Source organism: Anneissia japonica, unplaced genomic scaffold (assembly GCF_011630105.1).
Source record: "Anneissia japonica isolate Jap-2015-1 unplaced genomic scaffold, ASM1163010v1 scaffold585_len4108843_cov191, whole genome shotgun sequence".
NCBI classification, from domain to species: domain Eukaryota; kingdom Metazoa; phylum Echinodermata; class Crinoidea; order Comatulida; family Comatulidae; genus Anneissia; species Anneissia japonica.
Genome location: NW_022716829.1, coordinates 2,771,862 through 2,792,074, shown reverse-complemented (window position 1 = coordinate 2,792,074; position 20,213 = coordinate 2,771,862). Strand labels below are relative to the sequence as shown.

Genomic DNA, 20,213 nt, shown 5'->3' with positions numbered 1-20,213 from the left:
CCAACATAATGATTGGTTGGAAAGACTCTCCGCCACACTGTCACTGGCACGGGGAACACTCACACACAGCACAGTCTCACAGAGGATGGGCATCTGTCCACAATACACAATTCTACAAAAGTAATAAAAAAAATCAACTACTTACCAACAGAATAATGATACCATTCTCCAGGGATTAATATAATTGTGAAACTCCAGGAGTCGGATTGGTCTACCCTAGGCTAACAAAAGCACACTCTCCAGGCACACTCTCCTGTCGGTAGAGATATTCACGGCAGAAGAAAGTCTTTGCTGCTGGGTGTTGATAATGAACGATGTGCTACCGTTTGCTAGGCTTGGTATAAAATCTTTAAACTATTATAGTATGCAATACTTATGCAACATTTAGTTATCTAAATTGCGAAACCAGTACACAACGGTTGTAGGGCTAGTAGCATAGAAAAAGCATTGGTTGCGTGTTCGTGCGTTATATAATTATAAAAATACATACTGGAAATTCCCACATACTAGCCATAGGTATTATAGATAGTTCACACGCGTCAACGATTTCACTGCTACGCTTCGTTGATTTCGTTTTATATACTGTGTACTCTAAAATTTAACAAAATAATAGTGGCCGAAGAATTCGTGCTGTTAAACACAACTGCAAGTAGTCTACTAAAACATACTACAATACAGTACAACTAAATTAAGCTGGTGTTGGTCCATGTATTAAATACTGTAAATATCATCGTTTTAAATAGATCGATGATGTTTGTTGGGAATGCTGGTATTCTCACTCGATATTGACTCATCTCATCACCAATACGATTCAAATCCCAATTAGCACAATACGTTTTTCCAAATAGGCCCTATGTAAATAATAATAAAAATAAGAATATTAATGATTAATATGATGATTTAGCGCATTTTTAATTGAAACTGTTCAATACGCTTTACAAAAGTTAAAATGGACATATCGTGTCAAAATACAGTACATTGAAATAATTGTACAATGCTTAGTAAGCTTAAACACTACCAAATGTAAATACAAAAAGCACAAATTTAAATTTTAAAACAGGATTTAAAAGGAAGCCAACGAGGAAACTGAGCCATGGACCAACACACGCATTAAAAATAAAACACATCAAGAATTTGAATAATTAAAACATTTAAAAACATTAAAACATTAAAAACAGTCAGAAAATTGCCCCAGCACACCACATAGGTCTACAGTAGGCCCCCACTAACTGGCATAGTAGGCCTATATTCTTATTAATGTGTTTCTTATACCAAAGTTTTCGTGATTTATTATTATAGGCATACTTTGTCATAAAATGGGAAAATCCAACGAAGTAGGCCTAGGCCTAATTATTAAAAAAAAAATAATAACTGACGTTTAATAACAATGGGAAAATGAAATTTGATAACGTTAAAAATGTGAGACGAGCGAATTAAAAAACTAAAGATACTGATTCAAACGCTGGACAGACTGAGGAGACTGAGTAAATGTAACAAATTACTGTATTAAACTTTATTAAAGATTGTCTGTTTAAAAGTTTAAAGGTCACAAACGGAGTCGACAGATTGTAGAAATATTGTCAGAATAATTATTTAAAAATGAATGTAGCCATTAGGACCTATATAAAAAATTATTCAAAAACCAATGCAGATTTAACAGGCCCATAGCCAACTTCAGCCAAGCGGGGGTTCAGGGCGTAGGGTCCAGGGGCCCGCCGAAGGGTCCCGGTGAGGTAAAGGGACAAAACCCTTGTGGGGGCCGGGGGAAAATCCCCAGAAGCCGGAGCATTTCTGCCACTTTTAAAGCATGTAGGCCTATATGGCATATATTTAAATACTTCTTGCAATTTAAAGTGAAAAACATTTTTTGTAATTATCCAATAAAAGGGGAGTAAGAGTTCTAGTATGCAGGGCCTCTAAGATAGTAATGATCACTTCTTTTCAACACAGGATTTCAAGGCAGAGCACAGTAAAAACACTGAAATGAAGTAAATTTGAACATCAATATTTATTGTAAAAACAACAAAGTAAGTGTTTTTTTTTCTGTAAGAATCAGTACAACCTAATACTACTATACAATAATAGTAATAACAAGGGGTTGGCTTGTCAAAAAAAGGGGGTCCGGGCGAACCCCCAGGTAAAAGAACTTATTTAAATCAAATTAAATAATTACAGAAAGCAGATAAACGTAACTCAAACTTATATTAAATTAATTGACGATAGCTTGACGCAATCTATTATCACGATAAAGTAGAACACTTAAAATCAGTATTATTAAAATTAGAAGAATTCAAATTAAAAGATAAATATGAAGTTAACAGCACATGTCCTTCTACAATAGTGAGATTAAGATAGTGGAGAAGGGGAAGGCTGATTTTTCCGACGGTAAAAAAGTGGGGATTCATCCCAGGACCCTCACCGCTCTCCGCGGGGGAGATAAATATTATTTTCATTTTTCCTTCAAGGATATGGCCTACTTTTTAAAAATATTTCATTTCATTTAGATTTCCTATTAAAGGTTCAATTATTTGCGGGTACTTGAGCCATCGAGGGCAATAAAAAAAACGCAAATTATAGGCCCTAAACTTAAGAGTTGCCCGTAGGGGTGATAAACCTACTTCTATTGCCTTAACGACTTTTTAACTGCCACAGTGTTAACTGGCATCGCAAAGAATACATTTCCCATGTGTGTGTTTCACTGAAAAGTTGAGAATTGATGGCTGCTCTGATGAGAAAAAAAAAGTCAATCACTAATAATATTATCCTATCACTGTTTAGGTTCCTCATTATAACTCAGCTATTCTGAAATGTTATAATGAATTTTATTCTCATGAATTAAAGTTTATTGTCTTCCATCCTCATGTTGGCGGGCTATCCGTCGTTTGGGAGTGTTATTTATTTATAAAATAAAATAAAATATAACCTCTCAGTAAAATCAGGGAACACTGTGAAACTGTTCCCTGGTCACAAAAAATGTTACATCGCCCAGACAACGCCTTAGATTACGCCCTCAAGTTATAAGATCTTTGAGAGAGACACACGACGACGAGCGGGGGCGTGCTGATACGCTCGAGCACACTCGCTCGAGTAAAAATTTGTGGTGGCTTCATCAGCCTCGTTCTGCCTCGTTGAATATGCCAGGGCCTGGTGTAGGCCTAATTTCACTAGGCAAATTCAGAATGTAAGTGCTTTGAATTTAAAACAGGTAAGGATGTGTCTATTTGATTTTTGTCGTTATTTCCTTGTTTGTTGTAATGTCATGAATTGATACTATTAATCAAATTTGAGAGGTTATTAATTGCTCACAACTAGGAAGTCTGGGCAGGAGGAGGGAACACCGGAGGAGGTAGGCCTAGGCCCCTAGGCACCAGGCTGCCTAGGCTAGGCTTACTCTAGAGACTCTAGGCCTAGATTTTTAGGGCGTAGGACTAGCCTAGCCGTGTAGAGAGGCCTATCCTCCTAGCTAAACTAGCCTTTTTTGAATTGCTAGGGAGCCTAGGATAGGCCGCTCGCAGGCCTAGGCGCTGTACTGTACGCACTGTCACGACAGGACCCACCCTGGTCATTGAATTGATAGGGCCAAAGTTATTCACACCGTCAGCCGTGCGAACGACTCCAAAATGGTTATTCGGACGGCAGGCTGTGCGAACAACTCCAAAACGAGGATTCGCACGACCGGCCGTGCGAACAACTTCAGGACACTTATTCGCATGACACGGTATTATTTTAGTTGGGCCTTCATTTTAGTCACAGTATTTTTATGCATTTTGGATGCAGTTTATGGGAGCACCATACATTTCTTTCCTTCCAACTCAAAGATTTTCACAATGAACGTATAGCCATAGCATATGCCTATCTTGTTTGCATAACAAAAAAGAAGAAAATCACCTATTTTTAATTCAATAAATGAAACTGCATTTTTTTTCGTTACATTTTGTAATTGTTTACATGGCCAAATAACCATTTTGTTTGGAGTAGTTCACACGGCCGAATAACCATTTTCCATTGGTAGGCATTAGACTAGACTTCACTTTTGTCCACTTGTTTACTACAGAGGCCTTGGGCCTACTCATTCTCTCTGTAATGTTAAATTGGTAAAAATTGTAATTTTATTGAATAGGCCTAACCTAGGGTAGGTCTAATATTTTAGGCCTTCTGTAGGCCTAGATAAATAATATTTTGGGGCTGGGATGGGTTTCCTACAGTAATAGCTCTCCTGTCCTGCAAGCCAGTGGACCTTTTCTGAGTATCAAACAATTGACCAATTGGAACATATTAACAAGCGCATTATGTTGTCCCACAAAATGCACATGTTTATGTATGTTTTAACACTGTCATTTTGTTGGACCTTGACAACAATATTCAAGGTCCGGGGATTGTTAGCAGGAAGGTCATTACAAAGGTCAGTTATTTTTTGCGCAGAGGATAAATTCCCAGCGCAGGCCTTACTTTAGAGTCTTGTGTACTGTACAGTATTGAATTAAGCAAGCCTTAGGGCCAATAAAAAACAATTGCTAGATTATCACTTCCTCCCTCATCAAAAATTTGGGAAATTTTGATGCAGTAATAAAAAATATTTTTTTTTTTTTTTTACTTCATAACATTTTTTAGCAACATTATTGTGTGGTATGCGGAAGAAGGTACATATATCAAACTACATGCTGATGTTATATGAGCATTTTGTTATTCTTTAAATGTAATACACTTTACCCAAACATGCCATGCAGTGTACATCTTTGTTGTAAATAAATATTAAGTTTATCTTTAAATTAATTACGTTTCTTTTATTTAAATAGACCTAGTCTTTATATAATAAAAAAAAATTTCCTCATCAATTTTTTGAAAACTAGAGTGATAATCAAATATATTTTTTATCTGCCCATACACTACCCCCAACAATGCTAAGACAGGATAACCAGACTCAGTTATTTGGTGTACAGTAATTAGTATTATTATTGTATTTTTGTCCTATTCCAGCAAGTCACAGTCAGCAGTCGAATGAGGAATACAAGTTATACACTTTACATCCAGGGCTTTTGATCACAACTGCCCTTATGAAAATCTACGGCTGGGGATCCTACAGCGATCATCAACTTGGCCTAGGCCATCTGAATGATGAGAATACTTTGAGTCCTATAGAGGTGACACATTTCCAAGGTCGTAGTGTTCGGCAAATAGCTTGTGGCCATAGGCACACTCTATTTGTTTTAGATGATGGCACGGTGTACAGTTGCGGCAATAATGAACAGGGTCAACTTGGACATGACAAAACAAGCAGTTTTCCAGGTTAGTGTCAGATGTTGTAATACATAAAACTTTAAAAAATTTAATTAGAACATTTAATTACCCATATCAGAGGTACATTCTTTGCACTCTGGGCATTGTCATCTGGATGAACTCTGATAGAGGACCCTATGTGGATACATCTACATCAGTAATAATATTTATCTGGCTACGTAAAGGTATAGGAGCAAGGAAAAGGTATAAACCCAAACAAAACACTGCTCTTATTCTCCGTCAAAAATGCAACAGAAAACAAATTGAAACATTTAATTACATTATGAGGAAAAAGAAAATATTGAAAAAAGTAACTAAAATGGATTAAAAATTTAAAAAAACCCTGATTTGAGGTTTACTGTACAATCAGGATTTTTCAATAGTTAATAAAATTAGTATAAAAAAAATTATATGCTAGAAACAAACACATACAACAAATCAGTAATGTAAGATATATTTTTTAATGTTTGACGGTGTATTTGTGAACGTCATTCCAAGCGGATATTGGCCCTTGATGGCATTTGAAGCACAATGAAATTGAATTGAATAATGATTAGGTATAATTATTTATTTTAAAAATAACAAAAAACTAATAGGTTGTTTGAAGTTTGGAAGATGAGAATCCAAAATCCAGTGTTGAGGCAGCATCACTAATTTTACATCTCGCTGTTCTAACTACACCGGCAAATTTGATGTAACCTCATCATGCTTCATTGCACACAGACAAATACATTCAGTGACGCAACATCCTACAAGTAAAATTCACAATGAATGGTTTGAAACAAAACTGTTGAACCAATCTGTCCCAAATCCAATACCAATAAAACAAGTAATTCAAATACATTTTTGTTTAGTTCAACATAGCTATGAAACATCATACAATGAGGAGCATAGCGTATTAGTGTTTTGTTGTATTTTCCATCACTAGAGCAAATAAAAGCATTGGAAACATTCTCAATCAGACAAGCTGCTTGCGGATATGCTCATAATGTTGTTATCAATAACAAAGGACAGTTGTTAAGCTGGGGCAGGAACATTGAGGGGCAGTGTGCTCAAAGTTTAGCAGACCTTCAATCTAGGTCTAGAGCTAAACCAAGGTAACCACAATCACATCTATTCAAAATATTATATATTTTTGATATTTTAATGTTATATGGTAGCTAACTATTGGTTGCTAAAGTTTCTCTAGCACATATTTAATGTAACATTTTGTCTTTTGTGAATTTGCTATAAAGCAGTCAGATAATGTATGCTGCATCAGCAGTAGTGAGCTGGCTGGGTTCCAAGTCCAGCTATAAGTAAGGCCTGGCCCAGCCTTTGGGGGCCACGGTAAAATCTGTCAGGGAACGAAGCAGGCCACTCATGTGTATCAAACAAATCATGTGTTTTTCCACGATGTCTGTTGAAGACTTGACAATGCTCTTCTTCATCAAACAAATATCTGATCAAACATTGTTGAGCCTGATAGACATAATTCTGAAAAGCAATCTTAAGCTCTTGACGTAAGTCTAAGTCATTGTTTTTTTTTAGGGTTATCAAGTCTTTATCAAGTCACTTTATTGTCCAAGTCTCCTGTGGATTGCATCATACATTAGCTCTAACAAAAGGTAAAAACAATTCTACATTCACAAGAAATTTTAGCTGTTTTTCGGAGTGATCAAAGAGGTTAGTGCTGATAGTAGTGAAGATGATGAATATGGAAAAAAAAAAAATAGACGGTGCACTAATTGTAACTTGAATTTCAGCCCTCTAGCTGAAACACAAGGAGAGGCAGCGATGTGAATTGAACCGGGGACCTAGAGATCTCCACGGTTCAGCGCACACACAGTGGTACCACCAGATTAGCCGACTGAGCTAAGCTGCTCTCTCAACATTACATTGCAAAATAATAATAGTAATAAATAGTAACCATGAAAATAATAATACTGTATGTTATTATTATTATTATCATGATCTATGATATGAAAGTGCTTTAATTAAAATGTATACCTTGACTTACTTTGGCAATTTGAAATAGTATCTTAATTACTTTTTTTTCGGGCGCCACAAGTGTAAAGCTCTGCTTGTTTGTAGTTGCCCTTTCCATTTCCATTTTTTATATCTGTACTGTTTATCTATGCTTTGAAAAGATTTGGAATAAATTTATTTTGAAATTGAAAATTGAAATTGAATTTATAAAAAAATCACATGTAGACAATTTGATTGAGTTTGACGTACAATGCTTTACAGTATACAAGTGAGAGATTTGCCAAAGAAAAATATGAAATTAAAATAAAATTAAATAAAAATGTTGATGGATTGTGATCATTATTACAAATAATTAGGCCTATTGTAACATTTATTGCATACACATTTATCTAGTAGCTTCATATAAATAGTTAAATATATTCTTATCTTATGTGTTGCTCATAGATTTAACATTAACATTTAGAAGGACATGCTCTTTTGAAAGCAATTTCCGTTTAAATATGTTAAGAATCATTTATTTAATAAATTCTAATTTTGAATGCCTTCCTATCACCATGACTACTTATTAGCATTTCCTAATCCTGTCAGCTTCATAATCTACGCCAATAATAAAAACAGATCTCATCAAAGGACTACCATTCAGTTGCTCTGTTAAACGAGATGGGCAAAGTTACCCTAGGGCTCTACAAATTACACAGCCTGATAATTTATTCTAACTGATCAACAATTTTTTAACTAGCTAATTTTGGCAGCCATTCATTCCAGGAATGCTAACATTACACAGGGTTCATATGCGTCCTTGAATTCCTTGAATGTCCTGGAAAAACAAATTAGCATTTTCCAGTACCGGAAAGTTCTGGAAATTTGCTTGTTTAAAAATGTACAAACCCTGATTACATTTTCTGCTGAAAAATATTTTTTACACTGGGTTTTTTGTGGCAGTTTGGTGGTATATATACATGCAACATGAATGTCAGTTTGTTATGTCTTGATACAGACATCAATTTTATAAGTTTGTACTTTTAGATGATGATGCTTGTACAGTAAATATGTTCAGAGAAAAAAAATAGTACAATTTTGTTTATACTTGAAATTTATAATTTTCTATTTTAATTATTTATTAGATGTTGATTTTTGTGGTATGTGATTGAAAAAAAGTGATATGTGGTTGAATGATTGATTGATTAGAGTGACTGATTATTTGATTAAATGTATTTTTTCTATCGTTATCATGTTGCTATTGCAGTGAAGTATGTCTTTATCCAGGATCAGAATGGTTTATTTATCTTTGCAGATGGAAAAATATTTTCTTGGGGAGATAACAATTTTGGACAGCTGGGGCGATCTGGGTCACCAAAACGAGTATTCTCTGACCCAACTGAGTTACGTTGCTTGAATGGACTTGCCTTTAAGCAGATCACGTGTGGTGGGAGGCATTCGTTTGCCTTAACTTTCAGTGGGACAATATTTGGTTGGGGATACAACAAGTCTGGTCAGCTTGGCCTCAATGACAGAAAAGGTCAGTTGCATAGCATTGAGTCTGTGTACGTTCTAACTTTGATGGCAATATGTAAGGTAATGGATTGATTTAAACCTGACTGGGATTGCATTGGCCAAGCATTATCTAACCACTGCTTTTGGTGGATTTTAGTTATATATTGTTAGTTACTCTGTGTTTGTTTCCGAGTTAAATTTATTTTCTTTTAGGATAGATTAGTGGTTTTTAGATACAGATTTGATATTACAGTACAGTATAAAGTATGTAATGTAATTTTTGTATTTTTAAGTTACGCACATAGACTTGAGACTTCAATATGACTTAAGTCTGACTACATGACTTAATATTACATTGGAGGTTGAACACCTTAACAACTATACCACAGCTTAAATACATGTTTTATCGTTCCCTGTTTCTATTTTGCTTTGTACCACTTCAATTATTTTTGATTTATTATATGCTTTATTGGCATTTAAATTCTTAGTTGCAGCAATAGCATATTATTATAATATTAAATACTAATGTTTATATTCCTCTATTTTGGATAAAGTATCGATGAGAATCTTTTGACTATTGCTTTATTTCAATACTTTTTTCAAACCTATCATTTTACAGATCGTTTTGCTCCTACTCACCTAAAGAGTCTTCGATCACAACATGTTAAATACATGGCATGTGGGGAAAACCATTCTGTTATGCTGACTTCGGTAAATTATTTCATTTCACTTGACTGTTAATTGCAAGTAATAGAGTGACCTTTATATACAGTTATGCTATATATGCTCTTTGTTTTTTTTTTTTTTAATTAACAGAATGGTGGAGTATTTACCTTTGGTGATGGTACCTATGGCCAGCTAGGCCACAATTCAAATGCAGATGAAATCAATCCAAAGAAAGTTCTAGAACTGATGGGAAGTACGGTGACACAGGTTGTGTGTGGAAGGTTGGTATTCCATTGATTGTGTGGAATATTTCTCAATTTGTTATGGAGTTACCCCTCCATTATAGAATATTTTTGTTTTTCTAACCATATTTATAGTGAGTGACACTTCCAGTGTACCTAGATTGTTGGCTGATATTCAAGATCCCTCTTATATATATGAAATAATGTGATACTTTTATCATTCTTAGTGATTGGAGTTGTTTTTAGTCACGATAAAAAGTCCTGCGGTGACAGGAATTGAACCCAGGATCCTGAGATTAGAAGGCATCTTAAACACTAAGCTGTTTAACTCCACTCCATTTTAAGTCGGGCCACCGTAACCTTCAACTCTAACATCGGCGCTGGTTTGAACGGCTAACTCGCCAATGTTTATGGTGGTGGAATGTCTTCTCGGATACGGACGGACTTTAAAGCGTAGGCCAAGTGTACGCATTTGGCTCATGTGCACTTTAAAGAACACAGACATCCTTTGAGAAGACTAGGGGGTTACCCTGGTGTACAGGTCGATTAAGTCCCTGTTGTTTAATGTATATGCCACATAGGACAATGATTAAGTTTGCTTATTGGCATAACCTTAGCACTTGTGCCTAATGAAATAAAAAAAGGAAATGAAAGATATGTCCTACAGTTGTTTTGTTAATATCCTGTTATAATTATTAACGTAATTATTTCCCCGTTATCAATTTTTTCTTTCAGAGAACACACATTAGCATTTGTGCTTTCTTCAGGTAGAATATACTCATTTGGGTCATCAGAATATGGACAGTTAGGCCTTGGGTCATGGAACCCTAGCACCAGTCCATTGACTGTCAATGGCCCGTGGGTGCCAATTGGGCCAGAACAAACACCTATGGGCTTTGAGGCAGGGGAGGGGATGGTGATACAGAACATATACAGTGGGGGACATCATTGCTTTTGTGTTGCATCTCAGCCTCAGGTACATTTTTGCCATTTTAACATACAGTTTTAATATTTGTTGTTGGAAATCAAATCATACATAAATATTAGATAAGGTAAAACAATTAGGGCACTTTTACCCACCATCACCTGTAGCCTGTGTGTAGTGATGAAGCTTAATAAATAAAATAAAATTAATAAATAATTTTTTTTCAACTTAGTATGAATGCGAGCCTGTGGATCATCGTCTTCCAACTCCAGACTGTGCTATTTATCGGTTAGATGAACAATTTATAAAGAGCTTAGCAGATTCTTCAAATGGGACCCCTGCTCCTGATGACATCTATGCAATGATAAAAGAACGGTTCTCTTCTCAAGCTTGTCTTAATAATTCCTTTCTGACTGAGTAAGTCTAAACATTTCGCCTTGGAGGGGTCCGATTATGCTTCATGGTCTCAAAGTCTGTAAAAATAGTGTGTTTGTCTCTCTGACAGTGGTGATGATTATTGTACTGGTGCTGATGCTGATAATAATGATGATGGTGGTAATGCTTAGTTCTAGTGGTGGTGGTCTATTAATGATAATGGGTTATTATTATTTTTAATTGTTTAATTGTTGTTAATTTTTACTGTGCTGCTTCATCATCATTATCGTCATTATCATCATCTCTGTGGCGTAATGGCTATGAGCACTCACTGGCTAAAGCCAGGGCACCGGAGCCTCAAGGGCGCCCCCAGAAAATTCAAATAATTTTTTTTACAAACGAATAACCAATGCCCTTTTCCAAGCCAAAGTCTGCCGGGTGATTGGGGCATTTTGATTTTAATTGAGTCGTTTTGTTTGATATTTATTGTAATATGTTTATTAGGGATATCTTAGTTAACATTAAGTAAGGTTTTTTGGGGTCAAATCACGATACATGAACTTAGTATTGGAATGTGTAAAAAGGGCATTAAAATACCCCACGGAACGTCCCTCAGAGCCCCATCGGCACCCTGTGCAGCCCAAAGCCCCAGCATCTGGGGCCCGTAAAGCATAATACATACAGATGTCTGTTTTTGTATTTTATTAGTGAAGACAGACACTATGGTTGTGGTCGTCAGAATCATGGTGTGGACCTAGACAAAGCAAGAGAACAACTACAAATGCTAGGTGACAAGCATAACATCCTATCAAAGGCAAGTCTCCATATGTGACAAACTTAAATCCTTAAAATGATGTCAACATATGTGACAAAATTAACATATGTGACAAAATTAACATCTATGTGGCATACTTAAAACCAGTCTCTGGAGGAAAACAATTTTTTGATATGTTGTAGAACTGATTTTTCTGAGACACAAAATGTATATTTGACAAAAAAAATCGGAAGCAGTTAATGAGATACAGATTTTTGAATATTTAAAAACTGGGAGAAGAAGAAGGTTGAAAAAATTGTGGTTATGCCCCTTTTCCTCCCGGATTTTAAATATTCCAAAAAAATTTTTTTTTTATCTCAGAAAAATCAGTTGTACAACATATAAAACATTTTTTCCTCCGGAGCCTGGCCTTAAAGTTCATACTGTACTTCTAGTTCTAAATCCAAAAAATTCTTCAATATAAATTAAGATCAAGATCCTGAACATTATTTAATGTGTATTTTATGTATTGATATCTGATGATCATAAATTATACCTATTACAGTAGTTTACAAGTTTATATTTGAAGTTTTGTATTTTTCTTCAGATTTCTCAGGTAATATTTAGGAATCTCGGTCCCTCATTACCAACTTCACCCCCTGACATAGAAGCGCTTCGACTCTACCTGTTACTGATGGAATGTCCCACAATGCAATATCCTGACATGTACCTTGATTCAATTTTAAGCATTGGTTTGTCGTTAACAAGATTATCAAGTGCTGGAGCCAAGGTGATCGGTATGTGGATTTGATTTGTATGACAATGACAACAATTTTATTGTTAGAACAACAGATCAGTTGGGTAAAACTGGGTGGTAATGACTGTGTGTGTGCACTATGAACTATTCATGTCTTAGGTTCTATTCCTGTGAAATACAGGTTAAGTGAAATACCTTTGATTCTGTGTCTTAGGTTCTATTCTTGTGAAATACAGGTTAAGTGAAATACCTTTGATTCTGTGTACAACATTCCCATGTGATCATTAAGAACTGCATATTCTCTTTAGGCAACAAAAACCGGGGGATTTTCTTCTGTTGTACAAGCGATGACTCTGCGTCTGCTTCTTCATGGGAAGGGGAGGGGTGTAGATTAACAAAAAACAGTGGAATACTTTAATTGACCTAATCTTATTATCATTATCATCGTTACTATTATCGTTGTTATTGTCGTCTTTCTTTTAAAATTAGACCAATAATAATTCATAAACAATACTTGTAATTAAATTATTTAACTTTAACTCTTTTCAGATACGTGGTGGGCAAGTTTCCAACCACGGCACATGAACCGGATTCTAACAATCTACAAGAAAGCAGTCGTTTATTTACACCAGAATCCAAACAGTGTGCTTGAGCACAGTGTGGAAATATCAATGAATGTGCTCGATAAACTACACAGGGTAAAGTGAGACTTACTTTATTCCTTGTTTTGCGTACTTATTTTTTTAAAGATCATCGGAGGAGGGCGGAATGAATATAAAAATAAAATTTTGTTTTCTTATTTAGCAAATAGTTTAGCCAAAAACATCCAGATGGCGGAGAAAATAGAAATAAAATTTTATTGGTAAATGTAAAATGGGATGGTTAAATGCTTCAAATTTATATAATTAGGAAGAAATATACATATCTTATCTTTGGAGATTTCAAGGCAGCAGAGGGCGTAATAAAAATAACAAAAAAATGTTTTTTTTCCTGAAATTTCCATTTTTCATATCGGCGGGTGTGCTAATTGGCCAAAAATGAAATTTTAATTTTATTTGAAATCATCAATATCTGCGTTCGGTGGGTTTGCTAAACAAGGTGTAAAAACAGTCTCGTCTAAGGGGTATCTACAGCAGGTATCTAGGGAGACTATCGATGCTCGTCTGTAAAAGGAGGGTGTAGCATGTTGTGCTGATATAGATCAAGTGATCATAACATTGTCAATTTTATTTACCGGTAAATTAAACACAAATTTGTATTTAATTTGTATTTGTGTAATATACTTTAGAGCAATTATGTGTAATAATTAAAGAACTAGCATCCTTATTAATTTAGATTAAAGTTAAATAATCTTCTAGTCTGAACAGTTTCAAGAATAACTTGAAAACATCACTATTTATTGATGTTTTCTCCGGTTGTTAATACACAAAGGTCATGAGTGCCACAAGTTTTCATTTATTTTTATTATTATTATTATTATTATTATTATTATTATTATTATTATTATTATTATTGTTATTGTTATTATTATTATTATTGTTATTATTATTATTATTATTATTGTTATTATTATTATTATTGTTGTTATTATTATTATTATTATTGTTATTATTAGTATCATTATAGATTGCCCAGTAAATAATTTACAAAACATATTGTATTGATAGGTGAATATTGCTAAGGGAGAGATTGTTCCGTATTATTTATTTTACATTCCTGAAATTACCGATGAAGATGTGCTTCGTCAGCACTATATGGTTTGGCTGAGGCAACAGACTGATCATGTAAGTATCCAGGAACTTAAGTAAGTACCTGGTAGAGGTGGTGGTGGCTGGTATGATGATAACATGCTGCAACATTATAGAGCAATCTGTGTGTGTGTGTTGCATGCGGTTTATTTAGATCATATGACCGCGGTAATAATGTGAGAGCATAGAGGCCTAGCTATGTGATGTAAAATGTGTGTGATATAAATCTGGCATTTTTATCTCCGCCATGGAGGTTATAAATGTATTCACCACTCTCTATCTGTCTGTCTATTATAAAGATTACTCAAAAACTAAGGAATGGTTCATCTCAAAAGTTAGTGGAATAGTACATAATAATCTAAGAAAGAGATGATTAAATTTTGGAAAGGACAAGGCCATGGAAATTCCATTTTATATACCATTGAGAATAAAAGAAAATAATGGAATCGCCCATACACGGCCTGCCTGTTGTTTGGCATTCTGGCACAGTTAGGTACTCTATGGAGTGACTGCTATAGTTTACTATTATATTTATGTACTTGGGTTGATATTTAGAAAGTGTGTATATTTCTTGTAGATCCGATTGTTTACTTTCTGTAACTATCCTTTCATATTTGATGGGAATGCAAAGACAATAATACTTCACCTGGATGCCACATTTCAAATGCAGGTAACTAGAAGATGAATAGTAGTGAGAGGGTACTGTAATGGATGAGTAAGAGAAGGCACGAATGAATATAGGAAGAAAGGGATGGAAAAGTAGATGAAGAAAGGATAGGGAAGGGCAGGAAAGGAACGGGGAAATTAAGGAATGGAATAAGTGTAACAGAAAGTGGGTAGGGGATCATTAGAATACAACTAGTAAGACGGGTGTATTGAGTAAAGGCTGTTGTGATGAGTTTAAGGGAATTTTATTTCTCTCTGATATTTTTCAACAGTTTGCACTGGAAAATGTACATAGACAGAATTTCCAAAGCATGCTGCAACCTAGTTTTATAGACCCAGTCAATCCATGCTTGGTTTTGTATATTCGACGAGATGCTATATTACACACAACACTAGACCAGTTGTCCAAGCAAGGCACCACAGACCTAAAGAAGCCACTAAGGGTTGTCTTTATGGGTGAGGAAGCAATGGATGTAGGAGGAGTTAAAAAGGTATAGCAGATGAGCCCTTTATCACACTTACATTTCTGAGTGTATTAAAAAATACAGTTTTTGGAAAATTATCCAATAAATCTAATAAAGTAAATTTAAATAATTTATTACTACATCAATTATTATTATCTTTTTCGGCAGGAGTTCTTTCTCTTGATTTTTAAAGAGATTCTTGATCCAAAGTTTGGAATGTTTAAGTTTTACAGTAATAATTCTACTATATGGTTCAACTCAAAGGTATGTTAAAATACTGTTGCTGTACAACATTTCACATGCAAATGAGAATGATTGCATAATATTCTTTTTTTAGTTACATTACATCATATGCTATTTTGTAACATTACATCATTGTTTGCAACATTATTGTGTTGTTCCACTATCATTATAAATTACAGAGTGGAGTTGAATAGCTTAGTGGTTAAGATGCTCACTTTCTAATCTCAGGGTCCTGGGTTCAATTCCTAACAGCAGAACTTTCTCATGACTAAAAACAACTCTACTCTCTAAACCTCATAAAGAGACTTGGCTGGTAAAGTATCACATTGTTTCATTTAGTTAATGGGGTCCCCGGATATCAGCCGACCTTCTAGGATACGCTGGAAGGGTAACGCTCTATAAATATGGTTTTAAAAATAATTGTATATGAATATCAAGACATGAATAAATTAATTCTTTATCTGCTGATTGGTTCTTATTTGTCGGCAGTCGTTTGAGGAAAGATCAATGTTTCATTTAGTGGGAATTCTTGCCGGACTTGCAATTTATAATCACACAATTATCGATCTTCCATTCTCATTAGCACTTTACAAGAAACTTTTACAAAGGTAAGTTTTTCTTTCTATCTTATGAATAAATCATTATTTGGATGATGGTTTTTTTGGAGAATGCCAAATATAGAAACCAAAATCATTAACTTTTATGATATCCAATTATAAGTTTTGGAATATTACATGGCAAACATAATTATCAAAAGCAAAGTACTATTTTATTCTATATTACAATGAAATAATAAAGAGTACATTTGGTATAAATACTTTAAAAAAAAATAACGCTAAGAAAAAAAAGAATGATGTTTGGACTTCCTCATTGTGTCTTTTTCAAGTTCAAATAACAGGATACAACTAATTATATTCTATAAAACTAAAAGGTCAAAGTTTGTAACACTATGATCATAAAATTACATAAAATACAAAATAAAATGTATTAATTTGTATTTTATTTATTATATTTTATTTTAGGCCAGTTAACCTTGAAGACATGAAGCACTTGGACCCCATTGTAGCCTCAAGTATGGAAGCATTACTCGACTATGAAGACCCCAATCTTGAGGAAGTGTTCGACCTTGACTTTCAAATTTCTGAGGAAGCATTTGGACAAACGGAAACTATCGAGCTGATACCTGGAGGAAAGGATGTTCGTGTTACGATTCACAACAAGTAAACCAGCTTGCCATCTTTAATCTCTTAGGCCCCTGTCCACACTATCAAATTTTATGTGACAAAAACATGTGACATGCCTAAATATGGTCATGATGACATCACATCATGACCATATATAGGCACATCATGACTATATATGGGCATACAACAGTTTTTCGTCAAAGAAAATGTTATTGTGTGGACAGAGCTTTAGGTTCCGTCCACACTATAAGTTTTATGTGACAAATCAGATATTTGTCACAAAAAATTTTATAGTGTGGACAATGCTTTAATTTTTATTGAAACCAATGATTCCAACAATGTTAGAATGCAGTATAAACGCATATTAATATGTACCATTAGGCGAGGCTTTTTTTGTACCTTGTTTAGCGAACCCACCCGCCCGCAAATATTGATGATTTGGGAATAAAAATAAAATTTAATTTTTGGCCAATTAGCGCACCCGGCGCCACGAAAAGAATGGAATTTTCAGAAAAAAATAAAAGTTTTTCTTTATATTTTTTATGCCCGCTGCTGCCTTTAAATCTCTAAAAATAAGATATGTATATTTCTTCCCAATGATATAAATTTGAAGCATTTAATCATCCCATTACTACACTGTTTACATTCACCAACATTTTATTTTTATTTTTTCCTCCGTCTGAACGTTTTTGGCAAAACTATTTGCTAAGTAGGAAAAAAGAAATTTCCTTTCATTTTTTCTGTCCTCATCTGATCATCTGATGATCTTTACAAAAATAAGTTTGCGCAACAAAGTATAAACAAAGTCTCTCCGTAAGTGCTGGGAGATGTGAAGAAGGTTAACTCCTAGCATTTCATATTTTAATATATTCAAAAATATTTTTCACTAGGGAGAACAAATTGTCCATGTCAACATTAAAATTAACATTTAGCATCCAATTTCTCCCTATTTTCACTTCTACTTCCCTTCAATTAAATCTTCAAAACATCAGTTACATAAGATTTTCTCATTTTGTAGAATACCATGTCTTTTCTAGGCTTAGGATCTGTGTGATATTTTATCTTAAAATATAGGCCAAAATGATTAGGGAATAAAAATAAAAAATGAATAAGTGTAAGTAAAAACACTTTTCATTGTGATAAATTTTCAGACAGGAGTATGTGAACCTGTATATTGACTATATCTTCAATGAATCAGTGAAGGATCAATATAGTGCTTTTGCAGAGGGGTTCTTACAGGTCTGTGGTGGACCAGTGTTGCAGCTGTTCCACCCGCAGGAGCTTATGGCTATGGTTGTTGGCAATGAAAATTATGATTGGGAAGAATTTGAACATGTAAGTAACAGATTAAGCTAACATATTTTACATTTTGTCATTTTTGTTATGCATTATCTCATTATTATTTTCTATGTAATTTTTTAAAAAAATTTCCAGGAGAAAAAAACATGTGAATAAGTTTTTGTGTTTTCATTTACAGATTGTTGAGTACAAGTCCATTTATCATAAAAACAATGAGACAATTAGATTTTTCTGGGAAGTTTTTCATGAGCTTACTATTGAACAAAAAAGGAAATTTTTGGGTGTGTATTATATTTTTCATCATCATCGATAATTTTAAAATATAATATAACTACTTAACTCATTGAACATCAATCAGTGAATCATTGGATAGATTATTTTTAATACAACTTTGATACATCCTCTCCACATTTTGACAGCCAATGATGAGTATGCATTTTGGAATGGTGCTGTAATTCGATGGTTAAGATGCTTACCTTCCAATACCATTGTATTGAATATAATAGAACTGTCCTATCCAGAGGACCATGCATGCATGCCAACTACCACGTATGCATCCTCATTCCTTTATCATTGGATGTTTCATAAATGAAATGACATTGTTTGTTTTTTATTAATTCCTCAGTGTTTCTAACTGGTAGCGACAGGATTCCGGTGCGAGGAATGTCTCAGGTCAAAATGATAATCCAGCCGGTGTTTGGCAGTACCGACTTCCTTCCCGTTGCTCACACCTGCTTCAACCTGTTGGATTTGCCCATGTATGAAAGCAAAGAAAAAATGAGAGAAAAATTCTTAATGGCTGTAGAAAATGCACAAGGATTTGGACTAGTGTAATGTTTCATCTACATTATCAGATTTTATATAACAAATTTGTGTGAATTGCCTGTATATGGCTATGATGAGGTCATATCACATCCACATATGTACATGATGATATCATATATGAATACATATACATATATGAATATCCATATATGGGCAAATCACATACATTGTCACATGTAAATTGATAGTATTGATAGAGCTCTGTCCACATATAAAAATTTATGTGATAACATTGTGTAATGTGCCCATATATGGGCTCGATGATGTCATATATGAATGCATATGCATATATGAATACCCATATATGGGCAAATCACATACATTTGTCACTTAAAATTTGATAGTATTGATACTGCTCTGTCCACATTAAATTTTATGTGATAAAATTGTGTGATGTGCACATATATGGACATGATGATGTCATATTATACCCAAATATGGGCATATCACATTTATTTGTCACATGAAATTGTGGACATAAACATCAAATGTAGGGTTGGTGCTGTCTCACATTGTTACATGACTTTTGTTGTATCTTGAATTGTAAATAATGAAAGGAAAATACCAAAGTTCACTGAAATCACAAACACTATTGTTATTTTATTATACAATAATTATTGTTATTATTATTATTATTATTGTTGTTGTTTTTTTTTTTATTTTATTAATTTCTGTGAATAGAATAATTAAACTAACATAAACTATAAAAACTAAAACTATTTATGTAATTTGAGTAAACTGTATTGTAAATGTAATTATAAAAATTATATTAATTCATTATTTAAAATATTTTCTATTAAAATATCTATTATCAAGAGAAGCAGGGTTTATAAATGTATTAGTCTAAATAATTTAAAAGTGTCATTTTCGTTGTATTGATTTGTACTGATGATTTAATAGTCCATATTGCAACTAAATTCTGCAACTTTAACTTCAAGCCTTGATTTACTATTCTTTGTACAATTGAATTTGCCTACGTCAAATCCATGGCATTGAAAAATTGTTGACTTAGATAAAATTTGATTAGATCATTAATTAATGGAAAAAAACAACAATTTGGCATTATCCTGGAGGAATAAATATCACCAAATACTTCTGCTGCCCTGGCCCATGGAGATTGAAAGTTAGTAGTGTGTATGTGATAACATTATTTTGAAGCTTTTGTTTGTTTTATGTGTTTAACTTTGTTATGGTTTGCAAGGCCAGTCAAAAATATTAAATTTTAACTGTTTTAACTACACATATGCCGATGTTTACAAAATGTTTCTGAGGAAATGGGTTTGTTTATAATCTCAACATTCGATGAGATTGCTCTGACAGCGTTCA

The 20,213-nt window shown here is 33.9% G+C and overlaps 2 protein-coding genes across 4 annotated transcripts in view; one reads left to right on the top strand and one right to left on the bottom strand.

The window, feature by feature from the left end:
• Positions 1–588, bottom strand: part of LOC117109965 (centrosomal protein of 55 kDa-like) — an 11,442-nt gene extending 10,854 nt beyond the window's left edge. Inside the window, exon 1 of the mRNA XM_033252477.1 lies at positions 146–588. The gene's annotated coding sequence lies outside the window, so the exon portion shown is untranslated. The remainder of the gene's footprint in view (positions 1–145) is intronic.
• A 2,448-nt stretch (positions 589–3,036) lies between these two features.
• LOC117109956 (probable E3 ubiquitin-protein ligase HERC4) lies at positions 3,037–19,562 on the top strand. 3 transcript variants are annotated; one of them, XM_033252461.1, is made up of 21 exons: positions 3,037–3,181; positions 4,978–5,286; positions 6,206–6,374; positions 6,808–6,884; positions 8,540–8,764; positions 9,359–9,450; positions 9,556–9,686; positions 10,383–10,623; positions 10,805–10,989; positions 11,656–11,761; positions 12,309–12,498; positions 13,008–13,156; positions 14,126–14,242; positions 14,784–14,876; positions 15,145–15,363; positions 15,505–15,600; positions 16,069–16,187; positions 16,602–16,799; positions 17,915–18,098; positions 18,241–18,343; positions 18,688–19,561. In XM_033252461.1, exons 2-21 carry the CDS (start codon positions 5,055–5,057, stop codon positions 18,894–18,896), a joined length of 3,135 nt encoding a protein of 1,044 aa, XP_033108352.1. In that variant the 5' UTR covers positions 3,037–3,181; positions 4,978–5,054; the 3' UTR covers positions 18,897–19,561. The 3 variants fall into 3 exon arrangements, with proteins under 3 accessions (XP_033108352.1, XP_033108351.1, XP_033108353.1); XM_033252460.1 differs by having other exon boundaries at positions 3,047–3,205; XM_033252462.1 differs by lacking the exon at positions 14,784–14,876 and having other exon boundaries at positions 3,047–3,205; positions 18,688–19,562.
• Positions 19,563–20,213: the final 651 nt, after the last annotated feature.

Excerpts from the sequence above, each read along its gene's own strand:
- LOC117109956 (XM_033252461.1), top strand. The coding sequence starts at position 5,055 with ATGAAAATCTACGGCTGGGGATCCTACAGCGATCATCAACTTGGCCTA. Across the intron at positions 13,157-14,125 it reads TGCTCGATAAACTACACAGG|GTGAATATTGCTAAGGGAGA; the intron begins GTAAAGTGAGAC and ends TTGTATTGATAG. Across the intron at positions 18,099-18,240 it reads ATTGGGAAGAATTTGAACAT|ATTGTTGAGTACAAGTCCAT; the intron begins GTAAGTAACAGA and ends TTTCATTTACAG.